The sequence below is a fragment of the Mustela erminea genome, chromosome 12 (assembly GCF_009829155.1).
Source record: "Mustela erminea isolate mMusErm1 chromosome 12, mMusErm1.Pri, whole genome shotgun sequence".
Taxonomy (NCBI): domain Eukaryota; kingdom Metazoa; phylum Chordata; class Mammalia; order Carnivora; family Mustelidae; genus Mustela; species Mustela erminea.
Window position 1 is genome coordinate 72,075,850 of NC_045625.1, and position 13,232 is coordinate 72,089,081.

The window sequence follows — 13,232 nt, forward strand, 5'->3', positions numbered from 1 at the left end:
TATGGCAGGTGTCTACTTCCTAATTAAGTGCTAATGAGCATGCCTAGTGGACCATGCTGCTGCTGCCGGCTTCTCCAGTTTTATGTCTGGCTATTGCCAAGCTCTTAAAAGGTGACAGAGCAAGAATTAGTGTCTTTGGGATGACAGGAAGGTGATTTTGTGCATAAAGAAATTATTACGATCTCAAATGGTGAATGAGGGCTTTATAAATACTTTCTTTCTTACCTCTTTCTCGCCCTTTCCACTTTTCTTCTGATGAGCACTGTGCTCCCCTTTGGAAAGAAGGAGAATTTCAAGAGAAGGTTGGGTCCTAAACATGTTTTAGAAGATGCTAGGAGTGGTTAAAAATTTACTGTCAACTGATGGTAGACACCAGTTTCTGGCTTTAAGGTGCTGTTTTCTCTCACAGGAAGCATGTTTAGGATTCAATTAAAGATCAGCGGTCTGGGTAGAAATTACTGAAGATCTGGCGTGAAGATTTAATATATTCAGTACACGCGAGGGGGTAATAAATAAACCGAGTAATTGAGTCCCAGGGAAGTGAGCACAAATCAGAATCTTAAGAATTTTCTAACATTACACCTTAGAAATTGAGCTTTAATCGTTTTTACTGTCTCATCAAAAACGAATTTTATGTTGGACAGCTGAAATGTGGCCAGATTTATGGCGCAGGGCCATATCTTAGATACTTTTTCATTTACTTACAACAGTCTCTTCAATATAATGTATGAGAGCAATGGTACTTTTTAGTGTGAACAGATTTCTGACTTCTGAACTGGGTTAAGGGATAGAGGCAAAGGCATTTGGGAGTGGGGACGTAGTCACAGTGGGGAGAGTCCCATTCTGTGGCCTCTCTGGGTCTCAGTGTTTCCCTCTGTGTCATTGAAGGGGTGAGTTTGGGGTGTGAGGCTTGGGAGAAAGGAAGCAATAAACACAACCTCAGGCTGTGGTTTCTCCCAGCTGTGGTTTCTTCTAGCTGTCACAGCATGGCCCCCAGGCCTTCCCTCTGTGTGTGGTGGTGTGGTGGCATGGTGACCGGAGTACAGCCATGAGGGTCATTCCTACACGACCCCACCCCTCTCCACCTGGTGGGAGTTTCCTTAAGGCCCTGCACCTTGATTCCCTTTGTGAAATGGGAATGTCCGTGCTTCCTCCTAGCTCTGAGGGGCTCAATGAAATAAGGACACAGGGGTACTTGTGATGGGGGGGGCATGCCTAAGAGAAGCTAGATCTTTCTTCAGCCTTCCCTTAATTTAAGGTAGTATTTTGTTTACGCTTCATCGTAAGTCGTGGTAAGTTAGCACGAGAATATTTGGGAAACAAAGTCACCTCATAACTTGTGAGTAGTGGAGAGTAGCGTCAGTGCTTTTTAGAGTGCACATCTGTGCCCCACCCCGCTTCAACCTTCTGAAAATCAAGAGGAGTCTTGCATTTGGTGACAAACTGGATTGCATCCCTGGTGCTTGGAGGTGGATGTGCCGCGTAGCCTGGCTTGCTGCTGATCCACAGCCACGCTCTGCGGGCAGGAACCGTGCCAGGAGGAGGCAGCATAGATAGATCCCCGTGGCATTTTGGGAAGATGGGGAAAGATGACTGTGTAGATGGCCGCCTTTGATGAACTGAAAATGCTAATCACATGTTTTCCCCTTCCCTCCCTTTGTCTTTCTGTTCCCTTCCTGTGTTTGTTGTGCCTCCGGTTGTGTTTCCTCCATTGTGGGTCCTTCTCCGCCTGGTTGTCGCTGCCACCTCCATCCTCCCCCTCTGCTCCTTCCTCTCTCACCTCCTCCCCTTCCTCTTCTACTCCCTCCTCCACCCCTCGCTCCTCCCCCCCCTCACCCCTCCCCCTTCCTCTCCGTCTTCCCTGCCCTCTCCTCTCTTCCTCCTCCCCCCTTTTTCCTCTCTCACCACCACCAACAGCAGCAGCAGTTGCAAGCTCAGCATCTTTCTCACGGCCACGGACCCCCAGTGCCCCTCACGCCTCACCCTTCGGGACTTCAGCCTCCTGGAATCCCGCCCCTCGGGGGCAGTGCTGGCCTCCTGGCGCTGTCCAGTGCTCTGAGTGGGCAGTCTCACTTGGCAATAAAAGATGACAAGAAGCACCACGATGCAGAGCACCACAGAGGTGAGAGGCCGGGCAAGCCAGATTAGGACTTGGTCCTGATACTCATACAGTGCTGCAAAGTTGTGTGCACCGCTAAGGAAAGCCCCACCCCATACAGAGCTAAGAGGAACTGTCTGTCGCAAAGCTTGGCCACTGAAACACAGTCCTCCCTGGAAGTTTCCAGGGTTTGACGTGGGCATCTGTAGATTTCTCGATCTCTTTAGATTACAGGCATCTTGACATCTTGGCAACTGCCTGGTTAATGCCAGTGGCCTGTACCATATTATGGAAAACTGTTAACTGCTTAATTGGGTAATTTTCAAAGAAAGTAATGTTGTTAAATGGGGCGAAATAAGAAGTTAAATTTGAAAGTGAATGTGTTCAAATGAAAGGTTTGATAATTGCATCTGTTACTACTTAGTTTCATAGGCTTTAATTCTAGTATGCATTAAATATTGGGCAAAATTGCACTTGACTAATTTTTTGAAGAAAAGTAATTTATTCTGTCAAGAAATAAAAAAAAATAGGCTTTGTGTATGGTTAAACTGTAAATCTTATGTTTACAAAATACTGTAATTTTCAGGAAATCACTGTATTAGGAATGTGCAATGACTTATATAAATAAAAGCCATTTTTAAAACTGTTTGGGGCTTGTGTTCTAATTATTCCCCCCTTTTTTTTATTTCTGTTCTTGCCTCTGTGTCTGAACGGGCATGTCTGTGCGTTTCTTGGTAACCTCGGGAGCAGAGAGAGAACCGGGCACAGTAAGTACTCGAATGCCTGCTGTCCATAAACACGTCGCCCTTCCAGCAACGCATCCCAAACTGCCTTTCTTTAAACACGGCCACAGACACGCATATGCTCCCTCTCTCAGTGACCTGGTTTCTTTCTTTCCTTTTCTTCCTTTTTTCTTAAATACGACTTTCCACCCCTCCTCCCCTGACCTTTGTCTTTTTCTTTTTTCTTCTTTCTGTCTTTTCTTTTCTTTTTTTTTTTTTAAATAAAACTTTACTGAGATGAGAGGGACATGATTTGGAGGCAAAGCTGTCCGCGAGGATTACTCCCTTGGAAATACACTTTGACCTGTATGTGCCCCACACCCACTTTAAAAACCTGTTTATCATTGCATTCCGACTCCATCTTGCCTGTAATTTTAAGAGTATTCGTTTTTGTCTTAAATCAGTCTTAGAGGCAAGAGGTCACAATCCATATGTGAAATTGGTTAGTAATGTGTTATTTCTACCTAAACCATTCATTATCCTCTGCAAATGCATCTTAGTTGCTAGGTTTCCATATCTAGGTTTTCTTTCGTAATTGTCCTTGGAGGGTGAACTTGAACTCAAATTTATTTTTGACCAAAGAACTGAGCGTCTGAGTAAGCTCTTGAAACGAGGAAACTCAGTGGATGGAGGCTCTGGGCTTATAAAGGTTCATTTTTTTTACCAGCCTAAATCTTACCCATTTTACATACTGCACGTTTAATCTGTACGTGTATCTGCCAGTAAGCTGTGGGGAGATCGAATCTAAAATGCATCTCTCAAATGTTGTGGAGTAAATGGAGTGAGAAATTGGCCCCTTTTCAGCGAGGATAACCTACAGTTTCTGCCTCCTTTCCTCCTCTTCCTTTCCTTCTGAACCCGGCAGTATTTTTTTTGCCAGGTTAAATCTAAATATAGTAGCAGAATTGGGATGCTGAACTTTTAAATCATTCTGATCCTTTTTCCAGGAGCTTTGGTGGTGGGTTGTGGGGGAGATAGGTAATTCTTTAGTGTGCAGAGAGTTCTTTCTCCCTCTTCTGTGTGGAATAGTGGTTACTTTAAATATTCTCTTTGAGACTGATCTTGGTGCTTTTATTTTTGTTTTGTGGGTTTTTTTTGTTTTGTTTTGTGTTTTATTGAGAGGGAGAGAGATGGGGGGTGGGGCCAGAGGGGCAGAGGGAGAGCAGGTTCCATGCCCAGTTGGGCTCGATCTCATGACCCTGAGATCATGACCTGAGCCCAAATGAAGAGTTGGTTGTAAACTTCATTTATAAGGTTGCACTGGGGACAATGGATAAGGGTGGAAGGATGGGATGGTAGCTAGTTTTAAAATTCTTTTTTTAAAAAAATTTTTTTAAAGATTTTATTTATTTATTTGAGAGAGAGAGATCATGAGAGGGGAGAGGTCAGAGGGAGAAGCAGACTCCCTGCCAAGCAGGAAGTTTGATGTGGGACTTGATCGCGGGACTCCAGGATCGTGACCTGAGCCGAAAGCAGTTGCTTAACCAACCGAGCCACCCAGGCACCCCGCTAGTTTTAAAATTCTCATAAAGTTTTCTCTGGAAGATGTTTGGGAGGGAAAGGGGAGAAAAAAAACTCCAGCTAGGGAATAATATACCCTACTCCCAAAGTACAAACCTAAGTAAACAGACTTTGATGGAGCTGACCTTTACGTTTGTTGCTGTCTCTGGCACTGAAGATTGTCCTCTTTTGTGCCACGTTCACTCCGTGGAGTGTCAGATTAAGAACCCTAACCCTGGACCAAAGAACAGAGACGGCAGAAGATGTTGAGAAAGCTCCCGTCCCGTAGTCTGCTGCAGGTTTTAATTTATCGAACCAATTCTAGGTTTGGAACTATATTTCTCAATTAACTTTCTGTTCTCGGTACGGTTTCATCTTAAATCCCTGTGTGTTTGTTGAGTGCTTGCGAGACGTACAACAACACAGGAAGTGTAGCGGTTGCTAGGGCTACGTAGGCCCCACATACTGCAAGCCCTTTCTCAAAGCACGGAGGAGAGGTGACGAAAATACGTGTAGATTTCAGATTGTAGGAAGTTTCAGCAGGAGTTTTAGATGGTGGTGGAAGGGGGACTGCAGTGTCTATTTCTCCGAGCTGCCGTGGCCAGAGCCGTGAGTTGAGGTGTGCCTGCTGAACCCAGAAGGGCCGTGTTCCAGAGTTCCATGTGCGTCTGCGTGTATTAAATAACCTGTTTGTATTTTTGGCTCACAGATGTAAGCAAGAACTTAATTCACTTGGGGAAGTGGGGGTGGGGTGGAGACAGGGTGAGGACTTGTACACTCTGAAGTGCAAAACAATCCTTGGATTTCGATTGTTCTTTGAGGTCCTCGAGTTGAGTTCACGGCCAGTGAACTTTCAAGTCAAAATACGGCAGATATGTGGCATAAGCCAGTCCGTACAATACCATAACACAAATGGTTACTTAAGGTGCTATTTGCATGTCTCTTTTACATCAGATTTTTCACACGTCTTAATGATAATTTGAATGGGCATTTTCGGAATAAGTATATATACTGTGTTTTTGCCTAATTATTATAGACCTCTCCAGGTGATGATGATATAAAATGGGAAAACTGCACTAATTGATAACCTAAGCATTTAATTCAGTCTGTAGAGGGGAATGAAACTATTCACTGTCCACATAAGTGGGGTTTTGCTGCGGTTACATAAAATGAAGTAGCTCTTTAAACTTGTGTAAAATTGAATATGAGAAGCAGTGGGTAATGAGATGATGTGTACTGCTAGTGACTAAAATATTGTGCTACTTCTCTTTTTAATAAAGTGGTTCAAATTATGAAGTCAGATTTTACGGGACAGAAAAAGTCAGCTGATGACTCTGTATTGCTGCTGGTTTTGAGGGCCTTCGTTTTTGTTTTTGCTTTTATTTTAAACCAGTGAGGGGTTAAGGCCAGTTTGCTACAGGGCAGTGGTTTTCAAACATGGTCTCAGGATCTTTACCTCTTAAATTAAAATTACTGATGACACTAGAGAATTTTTCTCTGAGTGGATTATATCCTTGAAATTTTTCTGGATTAAGAATTTTTTTTTAAAAATAAGCTATTTTCCAAAACAAAAAGTTAGAGTGAGAGGAGTGGCTTTGTTCTGCTTGTTTGCAGGTATCTTTGGTGAGTGACTGAAGAGAGGATAGATATATTCTCATTAGCTTCTGCGCCCTCTCTGTTGAAATACATGGTTTTGGTTGAGGTATAGGAAGAAGATCTGGCCCCAGGGAGATTTGTAACTGTTTCTGGGAACCTCAAGCGTCCTTGGACTGAATGGAGAACCTCTGTCATATGGAAGACCAAGGAGTTCTGAAACATTCCACGCTAGTATATGATCTGATTTTTTCCTGCTGTTATTTCTGTATTGAACAAACATGATAATTACATGTATCAAGTACAGCAGTCAGGGACTTCTCTAGCCCCAGAGGGAACGTGAGTATGTATGGATTTTCATCTGCGAGTCTAAACCAGATTTGTAGATAGTTGGTGTTTGTTTATTTTTAGTGACAGAATTGTTACGTTTGCTAGTTTAAGGTTATTTGTTAGGAAAACAAACGTGCCTTACTGTAGTCTGTTTTAATGTAAAACCCAAGAAAAAAATTGAAGGTACTAAGAACAGTGAAAATATGGACACTGTTTTTTAACTTTCTTCTTTTTTTCTTTATTTATTCATTTGAGAGAGAGAGAGAGAGAGAGAGCACAAGTAGGCAGAGAGGCAGGCAGAGGGAGAGAGAGAAGCAGGCTCTCTGCCAAGCAAGGAGCCTGATGTGGGACTGGATCCCAGGACCCTGGGATCATGACCTGAGCCAAAGGCAGCCGCTCAACCAACTGAGCCACCCAGGCATCCAACTTTCTTCTTTTTGAAAGGGATGAATGATAAAGGGAAAAACTTTTAAGAGGTTTTATTTTGCTCTTTGGCTGTTGATTTTAAATTAAGATCTGACTATGGTTTTTATTTACTTGCAAAACTTCTTTCTTTCTTTTTTTTTTTTTTTAAACATAAGGCTGCCTGTCAGAGTGCTACGGTTGAGCAAAGAAACATGACATGACCTAACAAAAATGACTTTATTTCTTATGTAGTAATAAAAACTTCAGATATTTCGATTAATATGAAGATGAGTTGTGTTCAGTTTTGGCTGAAGGAAATCTTCCAGTAAGTCTACTTGAAAGACCTAGAATCCGAGAATTGTCAAAGCATTGTATAGCCATACAATGAAAAACATGACAGAATTTGTGTTTTGCTACTCATTCGTTTAAGAAATTATTTAATGAGCACATACTATGTGCCAAGCACTGTGTAAGGCACTGCATGTAGAGTGGACCCTTGCACCACATGGGTTTGAACTGAGTGGGTCCATTTATGTGGATTTTTGTTGACAAACCCAGGATGGCACCATAAGTGTGTTTTCTCTTCCTTACAATTTTTATATAAGGTTGTCTTCTCTAGCTTACCTTTAAGAATATAGTATAGAATACGTATACGTATACGAAATAACGTATTAACCAACGGTTATATCAGTAAGGCTTCCCGGTCAACAGCAGGCTATTAGTACTTAAGTTTTGGGGGAATCAAAAGCCAGGCATGGATTTTTGACTGAGTCGGGGTGGGGGGTACACCCAGTTGTTCAAAGGTCGGTTGTATGTGCTACCATTTTGCAGTGATATCTTTTAATGTCACAGCCACATACTTGTTAAATGAAAAACAGTGGAATGCCTAACACGTGTGACGACTATTTGGACTGTTTGGAAGAGGGAGGAGATGATGGGGATATATGTCTGGGAGGGACTCCAGAGCACAGGGTATGTGGACTTGGGGGGGTACACGGTGGGTTTCAGGAGGTTCTTGAGGCCCCCTAATACTGTCTACAGAGTGTTCTGGATTGGAGCTCTTTACTCTAATTGTGGAGAGAGATGATAACCTTCATCAAATTCTCAAAAGGGGTCCCTGGCCCTGAAAACTATAAGCACTGTTAATGTATTTAGAAGTCATAATGGTGCAACACCATCATCTTACCAATAAGATACCAAGCTCAAGGTGGCTAGGTACTTCTAATCATACAGCTAATTAATGGAGGTAGAGACTTAGATTATGCCTTTCTGAGGGACTTGGTTATCACTCCCATAACTGACTTTGTAGAATAGAACGTATTTTAAAATAGTGGTGACAGCCATCACTTTATTTAATATAACGTGGTGTCTTTATTTTGTGTTTCTTCTGCAGCTGTTTTGCTTAACAAGTTAATTAGTAGGACCAGATCCTACTAGATCCTACTGAGGACCACCCATGATTTTTTTCTCAAATCACACTCAGCACTTTAGAGTGCAAGGAGAACGTAAGACGTGAATTTTTTTGGAGAATACCTTACTGTTGGCCTTTTTCTGAAATTTTACTTTTTTGAATATCACATTAGCTCCCAGTAACCCTTGGGCATGGGGTGATAAGGAGAATACGGGTTTTGAACAGAGACAGATCTCAGTGGTCTTCTGGCATGGGCCAGGTGTTTCATCCTTTCGAACTTCCCCCTAACCTCATCTATAAATTGGTGATGGAGGCTGCCTCCCGGGGTGAGGGGTATTAGGGACCCTGAACAGGACCATGAACAGGGACCATGAATAGGGACATGAATAGCAATGGCTATTGCTACAGAGTGTTCTGGATTGGAACACTCTTTAGGAATGGCTCCCCATTGTTTCTACCTGCAGAGTAGCAAGACAGCCATACATGCATTACTGGTCACACTCTGTGTAGTTATTGGTGGTTTCTTCTCCTGTTTTCAAACGTGTGAGGAAGTTGTGGAGATGTGGGTAGTGTTTCTCAGTATGGAGAGCAGGGGACTGTCCACAGCCCATCTTGAACTTGGTTGGGCTCATGATACTCAAGTTCATCAAAGGAGGAAATGTTTCTGCCTAATTGTTTATGAATTTATCTCCTGACTTATTTCAAGGGATTGCCTGAAAGTGAAGGATGAAACTGAGATGAGTCACCTAAAATTTCAATATTTAGGCACAGTGGAAAACACTTAAGTTTTTTTCAGCAGTTGTCTCAGCAGATTTCCTTTTTGGCAAAATTGAAAACTATGTGCTTAAAAAATAGATCCTCTGGGAAAACTGCTCACTGCATCATTGCCATAAGAAGGGTGAAACCTGGAAAAAAGGAAAGGGCAGTGATTTCTAGATGGTCGGGAGTGGTCTGTCCTATACCAGGTGAAGGCGTGTGTTTACTGTGGACACCATAACTCACCGGGAGGGTATCGGGGCCTGTGTGTAACTGGAGAAATGTTCAGGTTTTATCTCACTGTGCTTTAAATGAAGATGGGGCATCGGGCATCTTAACTAAAAAACCAGAAAGCAGATAGAAGTATATATTACCTCCCTCCGAAGCTCTTTTCAGATTTCAGTTCATGCTCTGTGATTAGAAAACATAATGCCCACCATTTAGAGCAGGTTTTTAAAATGTTCTTTTCCTTTTAGCCCTATGATCATTTTTATCATTCCCTCTGAAACATAGTAAGCAAGAAACTCGGGGTCTCCATCTTTTAGGTGAGGAGAGGCAGAGGTGAGTGCCATCAGGTATCCAGGTTAACTCACAGGCAAGTCCTGACCCAGGGCTTTCTGGTTTCTTGTACTAGAAAGTTTGTCCTCAGGGACTAGAGAATAAAGAGGGACAGTGACAGCTAGCTAAGCTGCTCTACGAAAACTGCTTTTAAAACAGTTTGAAATACAGATTTGATTTTTGCTGTCACCACAGTCCTAGTGGGGGAAATTAGTTGTCATGAGAGCATTTAAAAGTTCTTTGGAAATAATTATGTTTATCGTGAGCTCTCAATGTGTGTGTGTGTGTGGGGGGGGGTATTTTTCTTTATCTGGTATGATGCAAGGGCTAACTGGGGGCTTTGTGTGTGATGCCGGGGATATCTATCTCCTTCTCTAGTGGGTCCCCCAGCTCACCTGTTTACTGGGTCTGTGTGCCTTCTACATGGCTACCTTCCTTCCTGGGAGTTCTGACTGAACCACTCAATCTGCATCTGAGAGTGTCTCAGCGTTCCCAGATCGAGGTGCGAGAACACGTGGGTTCTTTCTCATATTTTGCATTCAAACTGTACGAAGAACCGACGGGTGCCTTTCAGACCCGCCTCACAGCCAGGGCTCCTGAGATCCGATGCGATGCAGTTGCCAAGTAGACACATTTCCACACCTTCACCTTCTTACCCTCTTCCCCATTGACAAGTGGGGATCCTGTTAGTTTTAGGGGTTAAAAACGCATTTGTTGAAATGTCAGACAGAATCCGAATGACCCGTTGGACTGCAGCAAAAAGTACAGCGCGGGGTGATGGCTTAATTGGTACCAGGTGTAGATCGGGAAGGCGCACAGATGTGACGGGGTGCGTCACTACCTAATTGTTTTAATGTTCACCGAGAAGTTAATTGTTAGTGTAGAGTGTGCTAGCAAATTAGGTTCCCACTGCCTTAGTGTAACTGAGGATAAATGAGGTGTCATGAGTTTCCAGGCTGTACCTCTGACACAAACACTTTTCCTGCGGGGAGGAGAAACTTCCCAAGGGGAATCAGCATGGCAGCTAAAGAAATCCATTTGAATAATGTGCATTATTTTCACATTAGGGAAACCTGTCTAGCTTCTGCTGTCTCCATGAGCAGGTTTTCCTTTCAGATTTGCTGCTGGTGGCTTCAGGGTTTAGACATGGTTGGCAGAAGACTTGCTTTGAGGTCTCAGAATCGATGAAGGAAACATGAGGGTTCTGTCACGAGTGTTCTGGTAACATTGACAGGGGAACATTCCGTTAAACCTGCTTTCTTTCATATTTTCTGGAGTTTACCTTCCAGAGTATCTCCATTTACATGAACAGCCATTACTGTTAAATTGCTAAAGAAAAATGAAAGTCTTGGAACCAGCGAATAAGGACGGGTTTTTGTCCATACGGAAGCATCTGGGTCTCTCTGCCTCAATCTTGAGTGGGTATTCAGAGCATGAAATGGAAACATCATTGTCCAGAACGGTGAATATAAAGGTAACACAGAGTCCAAATCGTGAGGTTTTCTTTTGATTCAGCTGAATCTTCTCTCCAGTGCAGCAGGCTCTGATGCTTTACCGTGGGAAGTTCTTATATGAAGATGTGGTGTAATGTTTGCATTTGGATGTTTGTTTTTGCTTTAAGAGAATGATCGTGCACTTCTGCCCGCTCGGTTCAAACACGCTGCCAGCGCTGTAGTTAACTTGCACCCAGAGAACGACAGCAGCGGCTAGTCCTGGTATGTGTGTTTATGAAACATGGTTTACCCAGTTAGAATGATTTGATCTGGATTTAGTGACTAGAACTAGTGAACACCAGTTGTAACTTAAGAAGATCTACTTTTCCTTTTCTCCTCTGAGTGGCTCTTTTCGTCTTGTAACTGTTCTTAAGCATCACGCCGCTGTGAGTGGGAGAAATGACCCGCAGGAGGCCTGCAGTAATGGTAGGCAAAGTTGGCCTGTGGTCAGTGAAGGTGCACCCTGAGATTTTTACGTTCCCCAGATTTTTTAAGAGAGCGAGTTCCCTGGGGGTGCATGTTTTCTCGGTCCTTGTCCCTTATCTCTTCGTTTCATGTGTAGTTTCCACCTACAAATGGAGAGAAAGACACACCAATGGGGCTAATCGGTCTTGTGGACCCTCTTTCTGACTCTGGTACTTAATGCTCAAGGGGGATCTTTTTTCTCCAGAGACTTGTCAGATAGATAGATCTCTCTCTTTATTGTTTTACTTGGCTGCATTCCCGTAAGTGTGTACAAGATGTAAGGTACAGAAACTCATCTTGGTTCTAGAATTTTAGTTTGTTTTGAAGTCCTAGTGTGTTTTCCGACCTTGATTTGCTCAGATTCGTAATCTCCCCTCTGGGCTATATAAATGTCCAATTTTGAGCTCTCGTGGAAAACACAAAGTAAATAAGATGATTTTGTTTAGTTAAAATAGTTTTAAAACAAAGGGAAACTTTATATATACAGTCTCAAAAATCCCAGACCTCGGGACATTTGTAATAGAAATCTGCCCAGTAATTATCATTTTTTAAGAATTCTGGCAGACACTTAAATTTTACCAGCTGCAAGGTGAATAAAACATTGAGTTTCTTGGCTAGCGTTACAGCATATCAGTCAGTGTGGTAATACTAGTTCTCATGCTCATCAAAAAAAAAAAAAGAAAGAAAGAAAGAAAGAAAGAAAAGAAAAAACCTGATTCACAATTAAATATTTATTTGGCAGATTAAATGTTTGAAAATGAACTTCACTTGATGAATGCTGTTTGGTAGATTAAAGGCTTTCAAAATATGGACTCTGGGAGGAGACGTCTGGTAGCAGCTAAGTCTTCAGAGCTCCCAGCAGCCATGATAGACGTCACGTGAAAGGGTGCTGTGGGGCTCTGGACCACTCTGTTGCTCTGTGCTGAGGCCTGTTTTAGTGCACATCTTGGGTCATAAATGGCAGGATTCATGAGTGGAAAGGCAGGCATTTGGGACTGTTTTCAGGTCATTTTAATGTCGGATGTAATTTTTAAAATATGTTTATGGTTTTCTTATCGTGGCATAAAACTGTGTCTGTGTGTGTGAGAGAGAAAGGGAGACAGAGACTGTGGTTTGCTGGGGGGTCAGTCAGAGAAAGCATGCAGTGTGTATTAGGCATTATTATGTAACATTAGAATGTTAAATGGTTAAACGTTAATGGTTTAAAGAGCCATTGTGACTCTTAAGTGATAAGTGTGTGGGGACAAGCATTTTACATACATAAATTGAGTGTAAGAATCACTCCTCTGGGAGGGGAGACGCCTTGACGTAATGGAAAGAGCTTTGTGACTTTAAGTAAATGGCCGCCTTTCTCTGGTCAAGCCTCCAGATAAAAGGGCTGGGGGGAATGAAGAAGATGATGAACAATAAGTCTTTTAGGGTTGCTTTGGCCTCCTCAAAGGTGTGATTCTAATTTACTTCTGTGTTTCCAATGCACAAGTTTTGAAAAAAAAAAAAAAAACAAAGTCAAGCAACCTTAATTTCATTATTTTGCAAATGGCTTCTTCTTAAATGTTGATTAAATGCTAAACATTAATGTTAAATGTGATACTATGTTATTCTAGTCCAGGTCTAACAAATCAAGATAGAGTCAAGATAAATTTTGAAGATCCAAATGATATTCATTCAATACCCAGGTATAATCTCTTTATTGTTAAAATGTGTATAAAGTGGCTCATAATGACCATCAGTATGACGGTTATTCCACCCCTGGGTCATGATGAACATAAGCTGGTGTGTGAGGAAAACACAGATCATGAGGGTGAAAAAAAAAAACAACCAGAAACACTTCTGGTGTCATG

General features: G+C 42.4%; 1 protein-coding gene across 2 annotated transcripts in view; it reads left to right on the forward strand.

The window, feature by feature from the left end:
- The window catches only part of TLE1 (TLE family member 1, transcriptional corepressor), an 88,325-nt gene that overhangs the window by 42,337 nt on the left and 32,756 nt on the right, over positions 1-13,232 (forward strand). For both annotated transcript variants that reach the window (XM_032307669.1, XM_032307670.1), the window contains exons 7-8: positions 1,918-2,122; positions 2,849-2,865. In XM_032307669.1, coding sequence (XP_032163560.1) covers positions 1,918-2,122; positions 2,849-2,865 — 222 coding nt within the window. The remainder of the gene's footprint in view (positions 1-1,917; positions 2,123-2,848; positions 2,866-13,232) is intronic.